General features: G+C 37.1%; 1 protein-coding gene across 1 annotated transcript in view; it reads right to left on the bottom strand.

The window, feature by feature from the left end:
- Nucleotides 1-1,019: 1,019 nt before the first annotated feature.
- The window catches only part of DLD (dihydrolipoamide dehydrogenase), a 32,717-nt gene continuing 21,807 nt past the window's right edge, over nucleotides 1,020-11,929 (bottom strand). Inside the window, 6 exon segments of the mRNA XM_036863337.1 lie at nucleotides 1,020-2,579; nucleotides 2,668-2,757; nucleotides 3,653-3,790; nucleotides 4,214-4,403; nucleotides 4,722-4,892; nucleotides 5,556-5,746. Of these exon segments, the coding sequence (XP_036719232.1) occupies nucleotides 2,514-2,579; nucleotides 2,668-2,757; nucleotides 3,653-3,790; nucleotides 4,214-4,403; nucleotides 4,722-4,892; nucleotides 5,556-5,746 (846 nt within the window). The 3' untranslated portion in view covers nucleotides 1,020-2,513.

Below are 11,929 nucleotides of genomic sequence, written 5' to 3'. Positions count from 1 at the left end.
GTACCTCCTCATCTACCAGGGCAACTAAGTCTTTTTTTTCCCCCTTGATTATAAGTATTTTACTTAAAATTAAGCAGAGGTAGAAACCTTCACTACCCCTCATTGCTTTTCAGCAACTAAAAGTCGCACTTTGAAATTACTAATTTTAATCAGCTCAATGAATTGGACAACTAACAGCCCCACCCTTCACAAACCAAGAGAATACTTAGAACTTAATAAATAACAATAAGCGAACATTAAAAATTTCTCTTATACCTAGGACTTCATTCCCAACCAGGTATATTTCCATTCTCACAGTGAATGGGAATCCTTAAAGTTGCACATAACTATTATTTTGTGTCTCTCTATAGCTAGGACTTTGTATTAAATTAAATTTCACTATTCCCTCATCAGAATCTTTCTACCTAGAGTAGAGGACATGTTTGAGGTTTATATAAATTAGCACTTCACATAATATTGGGATTTCAGATTTTAAAAAGATGCAGAGTTCATTACCAATAATGGCCAATAGCACATATCAGACCACCACTCCTACAGATAACTGAAAACTCTGAATAAAATATATTTTTAAAAAGTAAAGGTACTGGACAACAACCAGAAGTAGACAGAAGAGGGGGTGCGCGCTGCACTCAAATAACAGCCTCGCGTGAGATTTCTATTTTTAATAGCTTTTCACTGAGGGGAGGTCCCAAGTGGCAACTTGGAGAGAAGCCAAGTTTTACTGGTTAAGGAATCGGAGGACAGAGTTTGGGGTAACCAACAGCAACTGAAATATGAGGGGAGGAACCCCAGAAAAGAGGTATAAATTCTGCATATCCCTTGTCCAATCTCTGGGTGACCTGTGAACTTTACGTGCATGGCACAAACTTCAGGTAGCCCAGGTAAAGCTAAAACAACTGCGTAGAGATTTCAGCTGTCCACCCGCCCTCCCCCTACACACACACACACACACACACACACACACACACACACACACACACACGCGCACAAAGACAACAAGAGTTTGGAGTTTAACCAAGTTAACTGCCCACTAAAAAATTCAATTTTTCAGAGGTATGTAACAGAATCCAGTCTTTACAATGTATCCATTTATAATGACCATAATACAAATCAAGAGCACTGGACATGTGAAGTAAAAGGAAAATGTGACCTATATATAAATCAATAAAAACCTGAAGCCTACTAAACATTTTCCTTTTATCTATGGATCAACTGATGATTTCTTATTCCATACAGCTTTCTGCTCATAAATTACATTCTCCAAACTTTCCTTAAGATGGTATATAACCTTTATATTGCAATCAAGTGAATATCTGGTTTGCATATTTCAGTTCCTTAAGATAATTTACTTTCTTTAGAAATTTATGCTATATCAAATATGATGAATGAATCTGAAATGATTCTTAAATTTAGTTATAATAAAGTCTACTTAGTATTCAACACTTTGTTATTTAAGTGTTTTAAGAAACAGCCATTTTAAATATTTATCAATAAATATAATTTTATAGCACTCTTCAAAGAAATAGTCGATTTTACCCAGCCAGGATACACTGGCAATCCACTTAAGAAAAGACAACAGATTAAAGATTCCCTTATGTTGTTTCTCCAAAAATAAATGTTTAACATTTAGTAGGTATCACTGAAACAGATGAAAGGATAATGACCTTTTAAATACCTTAATATTGTCCTACAGTGAGGGAAAAAAAGATCTATCCAGGCCTATAAAAGCAATAATAAAGAGTAATAAATAAGAATGTATGGTAGAGGTAGTCATAAAAAATCTAGGACCATCTTGACATCCACTCAGAATAACCAGTAAATGAATATTTAAGACATGTTTATTTCCATATCTTAATTTCCCACTGTAATACATTGCTTCTCCACTTAATATATGAATTTCGTATATATACTGCCTTACTTTGGTCAACTATATAACTATACTTCAGACTGTAGACCTCACTAGAACCTTAAAAATCTAAACACAAATTCTACCTCTAACTGCCAAGACTTTGGGGATTAAAATAACTGATAGACCATCATTTTTTATTTACATCAGTTCAGTTTATACATGTTTAACTTATTCTAATGACTGTTTCCAATGTGAAAACCAAGTTTAAAATAACTTGATCACCTTGTTTCAAACACAGCTGTTCACATACCATAGTCCAGCTCCATCCATGTAAGTAAATCCTGTATCAGAGATAAAAGCTACTTAGCATAAATTCAGTGAAGTTGAGCCTTTCATAAACAGCATGAAAATATGGGTTGAAGAAAATTTTCCAGGATGCTACTATAAGTAGCTTTTTTTCTGCAGTATTAATGCAGTGAAATAAAATATTAAATTTATTTAAAATATAGATGAGATTATTCCATTCTGTCCAAACCTATTAAATACCTTCCAAAAGTTTCGTAATTCAGTCCTAGAAATTCTTGGAGCTGTGAGCACTTCCTGTTCAGAAATGTTACCTCTATAAAAGCTCCCAGGAAATTTCAGAAAAATATAATCTTCTAATTTAAAAGTTGATCGATTTGCCAAATGATGCAGCCAGGTTTGCTTCTCTAAAAGCTTCTGATAAGGTCTGCAAAGGGAAGAAATTTAGAATTAAAAACCAAGTATTTGTGAATCAGAAGAAACTTGAGATAGCCATTAATTGCGTATGTTGTTACCGGATGTGCATGACAGACTCTAGCTATATCTTCACAGGATGCTCCATATTCCAGCGCAAGAGCAGCTTCATTTATCATTTCACCAGCACCCTTTAAAATAATAAACCAAGAAGTAATTTTGTTTCTATGGCAAAAACAACTACCTTCTAATACGAGAGATTAGAACAGTTAATTGCCTCCAGTCAGAAAAATCTTAACAGAAAAAAGCAGTTCAGAAGTTAAGAGCCTGGGCTCTGAAGCGAGATGGCCTGGATTCAACTCCTACCACGTACTGCCCTAACCACTCACTGACTCTGTGCTTCGGCCCATTTATTCACCTCAAAAATGGGAACACCACCACCTACCTCACAGGGTCATGGAAACTAAAGTTAATGCACGCATCTAGGAAAAACTGTTACAGAGTAAGCACTCAAATGTTCTAGTATCATTACTGATGCACCAGATACCTAGGGGAGGGCATACCTCATGTGCAGTGGCAGGAAAGGCTTCTCTTAGAAGGTAACATCTGAGCTAAGACCTGAATAATAAGCCAGTCATGCAAAGATGTGAAGGCAGAGGATTCTAGAACAAAGGCTTTAAAATGGGAACAAGCTCAGCCTATTAAGAAATTGAGAGAAGGCCCATGAGACAGGGAATTAATGAGCAAAGGGGATGAGTGGAAAGAGATGAGGTCAGAAAAGTAACCAGGGCCAAATTCAGTGGGGCCTTTTATATAAGTCTGTAGCAGAAAGGACCACTAGAGTTTTAAGCAGGCAGATGGCCTGGTGTATGTTTTAAAGGGATAATCTTAGTTGCAGCATGGAATGCAGATGACACGATGGGCAAGAACGTCAGTGCTAGAAACGATACATGAAGAAGCCATATTCAAACTTCTGCTAGTAAATAATTAACCGCAGAATGTAAACACCAGGTAGTTGTAAATTAATCTACTAAATAACAATGCTTTCCAGAAATCCTAGTGGGATTTCTGGTTTAAAGTACTCACTGGTCCTAGAATATGTGCTCCCAATACTCTGTCTGTTGATTTCTGCCCAAGTATCTTCACCATGCCATCTGTGTCAGCATTTGTCTTAGCTCTGCTGTTAGCAGCAAATGGGAATTTCCCAACTTTGTACTCAATACCCTGTGAGAAGCAGAAAATGAGAACGTACATAAACTATCAAAAAATTCATTCCTATTTGGTGAAAGCGTCTACCATTTGTTCAGAAAATAAATCCCAAGAAGGCAATTCTTCACAAAGCATATAGAAGGAAAGACCAAAAGGCTTGTTACTGAAATATATTTTGGGTACAAACACAAGCAAATGCAAATGTCAGCCCACGTGGATATATTTCAAAGCCAAATATAAGAGCTCTGGAATTACTAGTTTTTGAATACAGGCAACCAAATGATCTCCTTTAAGATACAAAGTAAAAAATTATACAAACTTACCTGTAATGTTCTACATAGTTATTAAAATGCATTAATGCAATAATGAAAGGATTCTCAACCACTGGTGTTAACTCAAATCACACATTAGAGGAAAACTACTCTCATTCAGAATTACCTCTTCTTTCAACTGCTCTTCTGATCTGCCAACCCAAGCAACTTCAGGGTGTGTGTAAATCACCGACGGTACACAATTGTAGTCAATATGCACAGCGCCACCAGCCATCCCTTCAACACAGATAATGCCTTCATCCTCTGCTTTGTGAGCCAGCATTGGACCAGCAACCACATCGCCGATTGCATAGATACTGCCACGGAGATCAAAAGAAACAGTCAACTTCTGAAATCACAGACACTCATCTACAGTTATACCAGGGTAACAAAATACACGTTTCTAGTTATAAAGTCACCAAAAAATAAATCAAATACAGCTCTTCAAATATCGGTGAGTTCAGGTTCTAATCTCTGGGTAGTGAAAAAATTCAATTAATTACTTTTGCTTTTACATGTTATAAGTTTACTGTTCTTCCCCAAAGCCAATGTACTTTTTAAGCATGACAAAAGCCTTATTTTCAAAATAGTGTTTGCTTAAAATTATTGAAAATGCAGGTAAGTATCCAACTTACTTTGGAATTTTAGTTTGGAATCTGGTATTTACAGGAATTCTACCTCTAGGATCCAGCTCAATTCCAAGCTCCTCTAGTCCCAAATTCTTAGTAAAGGGTCGTCGGCCAATGCAAACCAGGAGTACATCACAAGTGATAACTTCAGCTTTACCACCAGAAGCAGCTTCAACACTAGATAATGAACAGTGTATAACTGTTAAACACACATCTATATGAACAGCTGACAGACTTGGAAATTTAAGACTAGACATTTCTCAAGTATCGATGACACTTCTAACAGTGTAAGTTTATTTTATTATAAATATAAACGTAAGGGTCAGGCAAAGAAAAATGTACATATCCTCTAGAGGTCTATCATTAGAACCTCACAACAACAGGCTGTATAACACAGTTTAAGAACATTAAGTCTTAGAGACCGACAGATCCAAGTTCAAGTAGTGCTTCTGCTCCCACCAGCTATGTGACCTTAGGCAAGTTATTTCAGTGTTAAACAAACAGAATGCCAAGCACAGTAAGCAACTGAATCAATAATATTACTGATTTCCCCATGTATCTGTCTAAAAATACTGAATTAATTTTACTGAATGTTGAGAGTTTAAATTTTTCTGAATGTATACTATGAAAAAGTACATTACAAATGAGAACACTGGCTTAATTTTTCTATCATCAATGCAATCGTGAATTTCAATGGACTGACTTGATAAGCAATACTGAGTTATACTACACAGTAAAATGGTATTAAGTTATAAAAGAATCTGACTCTAAAAACTGAATGTTTTTCTTAAAGAAACGCACAGAAGGGTATCATAACAAAAACAAACGTAGCATACTTACGAAACATCAATTTTTCCATCTGACTTCTTAGTAGCACCAGTAACTTTAGTATTCAATTTAAATTTAAATCCTTGTTTTTGAAGGATGCGTTGAAAGTTTTTAGATATCTCCATATCAATTCCAATTCCACCAACATGACCCAAAAACTCAACTGCTGTCACGTCTGCACCAAGTCTTTGCCAAACTGAGCCCTGCAAATAATAAAAAAACAATAATCATAAAAATAAAGGCTTCTATAGCAAATGTTTAAAAAAATCATCTTAAACAGTTTATTGTAAGGTATTTTCTTGTGTTAATATGTTCCTATTAGAAACTCTGAGGTTTAAAATTAACACTGTGACAAACATATATAACTTAATATTCACTAACTCAACATGTACTGAGCACGTACTATATGCTAGGCACCATTTTAGGTGATAGACATACGTCAGTAAACAAAACACTGCCCTCAGGGACCTTAAATTCTGACAGGGAAGACAAGTAAGTAAAATTCATGCAGAGGATAGTAAAAGAGCTATGAGAAAAATAAAGCAGGAAGTAGAACCAGGACTACTGAAAGGAGAGGGACTGTAATTTTAAACAGTGTGGCCAGGGGAAAGCCTCACTGCGAGTGCCATTTGCACAAAGACTTGGAGAAGGAATGAAATACACTGGTAATTGGTCCAGAAAGAGGAACAACAGTGGGAAGGAAGGTCTTGAGGGGGAAGAAGTAACCTCTTATTGCTAATTACTGATGCTTGCAAAATATTAAGCTGATTTCATATTTTATTTTCTCAACAGAGAAATGTTTACATTTTCATTCAAATTATAATTTAAAGTAAATGCTGGCTTTTTATTTTAACAACATTTTATCAGTTATAACTTGTGAATACTTATATGTGTAACTGGCAATATGAAGATAATTTTACAGCATTAAATAAACTATGAAAAGCTATGAATATATCCTTTGCAAGAATCTGTATTAAATTCATCTCATAATTTAAAATTCACCTTAAGAGTTTACCTTACCAACTAAATTAAGTTCATGTATTCATTTTAAAAATTTCATGAATTTTTGGGGTCAGAGCTGAGTTAACTAGAGGCAATACAATGACACTAACAATCCAATAACAAGCATACATGAAAAGGTAACTCAAAATCATGGACCTAAATGTAAAACCCAAGGCTATAAAACTTCTAGAAGAAAATATAGGAGAGAATCTTTGTGACCTTGAGTAGGCAAAGATTTCTTAGCTACAATACCAAATGCACAATCCATAAAAGAAAAAGATAAATTACACTTCATCAAAATTAAAAACTTCTCTTCAAAAGACAGTATTATGAACCCAAAAAGAGAAACCACAGGCTGTGAAGAAATGTTTGCAAGCCATCTACTGGGGGCTTCCCTGGTGGCACAGTGGTTAAGAATCCACCTGCCAAGGCAGGGGACACGGGTTCGAGCCCTGGTCCAGGAAGATCCCACATGTGGCAGAGCAACTAAGCCCGTGTGCCACAACTGCTGAGCCTGCGCTCTAGAGCCCGTGAGCCACAGCTACTGAGCCCGTGTGCCACAACTACTGAAGCCCACACGCCTAGAGCCCGTGCTCCGCAACAAGAGAAGCCACGGCAATGAGAAGCCCACACACCGCAATGAAGAGCAGCTCCCGCTCACCACAACCTAGAGAAAGCTCACATGCAGCAAAGACCCAACGCAGCCAAAAATAAAATTTTAAAAAAACATATAAAGGATTTAAATAAAGAATCTAAATCCAGATTACATAAAGAACTCTCAAAACTCAATAACAAAAAAAAGAACCTGGAAGGAACTCCAAAAAAGAGGGGCTATATGTATACATATAGCTGATTCACTTTGCTGTACAGTTCCTTTTTTTTTTTTAATGAGTAAAACTGGTTTATTCGGGAATATCAAAGAATTGCAATTTGGGGCATACAATCCATGGTGAACCACAGGCAAGTCCGGAGAACAAAGAAGATGAACGTTTCTCTTATAGAGGAGAAGGTGGAGTTGGGAAGGCTGTTACAAATAAAAAGTCCATTGGAGCCCTGCAAATTGGAAGTTGTAGTGGTTTTTTATTAGCTGAATAATGACAGTCTCCCATTGGCAAGGTTATTGCAAGGAGAATCTTCCTTCCTTCTGCTGGGGTAGTACAGTAGTAACCTTCTTCCTGTTGGAGATGCGAGGTATGTCTCCTCCTGTTGGGTCTGCAACTGACTACTAGTGGTAGGGTGAGAGAGCTCCTCCTTCTGGCCTCCAAACTCCTTTTTTTTTAAAATTTAATTTAATTTATTTATTTTATACAGCAGTTTCTTATCTGCTTTATGCATATTAGTGTATATATGTCAATCCCAATCTCCCAATTGCTGTACAGTTCCTTGAAAGGTTAAAAAAGGAATTACTCCTAAGTATATACTCAAAATAAATGAAAACAGATGTCTACACAAAAACTTGTACACAAATGTTCATAGCAGCATTATTCATACTAGCCCCAAAGTGGAAACAACCCAATTGTTCATCAACTGATGAGTTAATTTAGAAAATGTGCTATATCCATAGAATGGAATATTATTTGGCCATAAAGAGAAATTAAGTATACCTGAACGTTGAGAACATTACGCTAAGTGAAAGAAGCCAGACACAAATTGCCACATATTGCATGAATTCCATTTATATGTAATGTTCAGGATAGGCAAATCCATAGACACAGTAAGTAGATTTCCAAGGGCTGGAAGAAGGGAGGAATATAGAATGACTACTAATAGTCACGGGGTTTCTTTCTGGGGTGATGAAAATGTTCTGGAATTAGATACTGATGACAGATGCATAACTTTGTGCATATACTAAAAATCACTGAATTGTACACTTTAAATGGGTGAACTATATATGTAAATTTTATCTCAATAAAGATGTTTAAAAGAAAGGAATCACTCTTCTGAACCTAAATCGAAATAGTAAGAGTAAAAATGATGAGAAGCAGCATCTCGAAGTCTATAATTTAAAGTAAGGAACAATGAAGCATAGCTAGACAAGTGCCCTAACTCTTTAGGAAAGCTGATTTCAAAAATCCTTAGAGATAGGAAACTCCAATAACATCTACAATTATTACAGCTTGTTAAATGCCAGGCACTATGTTAAGTTTCTTAAATGTATTAACTTTATAAAATCCAACAAAATCTTATAAGGCAATTATTCTTTTCCTCATTTTATGATGAATCAACTAGTTCAGAGAGGGTTATAAATTTAACAAGGACATAAAGTCATTAAGAGGAAGAGCCTAAATTCAAATTTATATCTGATTCCAAAACCTATGTCTTGAAAGCACTACATAAACTGTAATGGAAGAAGGAACAGAAACTAAATAAAAAAAAGTCATATACTAACTTTATGAGAAAGTAAAAGAGATATGTATGACTACACAGTAATTCTCTGATAAGCCTAAATTTTTAAAATGACATGTGAAAACTAATTCAAATATGGTAACAGACACCTAAAAACATTGTGGCAAGATATTTGGAATGACCAAGGCTTGTAAAAAACCTAAGCAAAAGTGCAGAGATGGAGGAAATAGAATTACTGCTTGGGGATATTATTATACTGTTTTAAACAAAGAAAGTAAATCTATTATTATTCCTTTTTCTTGCTTGTTTTATCCTCTGTGAGACCATTTCAAAGTGGAGTGAACTGAAGAAATATCATTAGCAGAAGTGAAGCCCCCAAGACAACAACAACTAATGATTTTGGATGAATTAACTCGCTAATCAAACAAATTAGATCACAGAGTTTGGATAACAGAGAGTCAATCAGTGAACTCTGGGAACTTAATTAGCATAAGAGTACTGCCAAAGGTGGAAAAGAATAGATTCTAAAGAAGAATAGATTCTGGAGATTAGCTCAAGATGGTGGACTAGAAGGACATGAGCTCACCCCCTTCTTACGGAAACACCAAAATCACAACTAATTGCTGAATGACCATCGACTAAAAAATGCTGGAACCAACCAAAAAGGATACCCTACATCCAAAGACAAAGAAGCCACAACAAGACAGTAGGAGGGGCACAATCTAGCTAAAATCAAATCCCATACCTGCCGGTGGGCGACCCACAACTGTAAAACAATTATACCACAGAAGTTCTCCCACAGGAGTGAAAGTTCTGAGCCCCACAACAGGCTTCCCAGCCTGGGAGTCCAGGAGCAGGAGGAGGAGTCCCCTGAGAATCCGGCTTTGAGGGGCAGCGGGGTTTGATCGCAGGACTTCCACTGAACTGGGGGAAAGAGAAACTCCACTCCTGGAGGGCACACACAAAATTTCATGCACACCAGGACCGAGGGGAAAAAAGCAGTGACCCCATAAGAGACTGGGCCAGACCTACCTGCTAGTATTGGAGGGTCGCCTGCAGAGGCAGGGGGCAGCTGTGGCTCACTGCAGGGGCAAAGACACTGGCAGCAACAGCTCTGGGGAGTACCCATCAGCACGAGCCCTCCCGGAGGCAGCCATCAGCCCCACCAAACACCCTGTAGGCTCCAGTGCTGGGTCACCTCAGGCCAAATAACCAACAGGACGGGAACACATCCCCACCCGTCAGGAAGCCTGCCAGCCTCTTAGACAGCCTCATCCACCAGAGGGCAGACAGCAGAAGCAAGAACCACAATACTGTAGTCCACGGAATGGAAACTGCAATCACAGAAAGTCAGTCAAAAGGAGATGGCAGAGGAATTTGTCCCAGATGAAGGAAAAAGATGAAATCCCAGAAGAACAATGAAGAGAAGTGGAGATAGCCAACCTACCAGAAAAATAATTCAGAATAATGATAGTGAAGATGACCTAAGATCTCAGAAAAGAAGGGAGGCAAGGATCGAGAAGATGCAAGAAATGTTTAACAAAGACCTAGAAAACTAAAGAACAAAGAGATGAACAATAACTGAAATGAAAACTACGCTAAAAGGAATCAATAGCAGAATAAGTGAGGCAGAAGAACGGATAAGTGACGTGGAAGACAGAATGGTGGAAATCACAGTGTGAACAGAATAAATAAAAAAGAATGAAAAGAAATGAAAACAGTCTAAGAGACCTCTGGGACATCATTAAACGCACCAACATTCGCATTATAGGGGTCCCAAAAGGAGAAGAGAGACAGAAAGGACCTGAGAAAATATTTGAAGAGATAATAGCTGAAAACTTCCCTAACATGGGAAAGGAAACAGTCACCCAAGTCCAGGAAGCGCAGGGAGTCCCAGGCAGGATAAACTGAAGGAGGAACACGCCAAGACACACAGTAATCAAACTGACAAAAATTAAACATGAAGAAAAAATATTAAAAGCAACAAAGGAAAAATGACAAATACCATACAAAGGAACTCCCACAAGGTTATCAGCTGATTTCTCAGCAGAAACTCTGCAGGCCAGAAGAAAGTCACACGATATATTTAAAGTGATGAAAGGGAAGAACCTACAACCAAGAATACTCTACCCAGCAAGGCTCTCATTCAGATTTGATGGAGAAATCAAAGCTTTACAGACAAACAAAAGCTAGGAGAATTCAGCAAAACCAGACCAGCTTTCCAACAAATGCTAAAGGAACTTCTCTAGGCAAGAAAGAGAGCAGTAATTTAAAACAACCTTATGCATATATAGACTGCTATATCAAAACCTTATGGGCACAGCAAACCCAAAACCTACAATACGTACAAACACAAAAGAGAAAAAGCAACTCAAACACAACACTAAAGATGGTCATCAAACCACAAGAGAAGGAAACGAAAGAGGAAGGGAAGAAAAAACACCTAGAAAAACAAAGACAAAACAATTAAGAAAATGGCAATAGGAACATACATACCGATAATTACCTTAAATGTAAATGGATTAAATGCTCCAACCAAAAGACACAGGCTTGCTGAATGAATACAAAAACAAGACCCGTATATATGCTGTCTGTAAGAGACCCACTTCAGACCTAGGGACACATACAGACTGAAAGTGAGGGTATGGAAAAAGGTATTCCACACAAATGGAAATCAAAAGAAAGCTGGAGTAGCAATACTTGTATCAGACAAAATAGACCTTAAAATAAAGACTGTTATAAGAGACAAAGGACACTACATAATGATCAAGAGATCAATCCAAGAAGAAAATATAACAATTGTAAATATACATGCACCTAACATAGGTGCACCTCAATACATAAAGCAAATACTAACAGCCATAAAGGGAGAAATCGACACTAACACAATAATAGTGGGGGACCTTAACATCCACTTTCATAATGGACAGATCATCCAGACAGAAAATCAGCAAGGAAGCACAGGCCTTAAATGACACATTAGACCAGATGGACTTAACTGATACTTAGAGAGCATTCCATCCAAAAGTAGCAGAATA

This window comes from Balaenoptera musculus, chromosome 9, assembly GCF_009873245.2.
Source record: "Balaenoptera musculus isolate JJ_BM4_2016_0621 chromosome 9, mBalMus1.pri.v3, whole genome shotgun sequence".
Lineage (NCBI taxonomy): Eukaryota > Metazoa > Chordata > Mammalia > Artiodactyla > Balaenopteridae > Balaenoptera > Balaenoptera musculus.
Note: the sequence above shows the minus strand (reverse complement) of the source record. Positions and strands in the feature narration are given on the sequence as shown.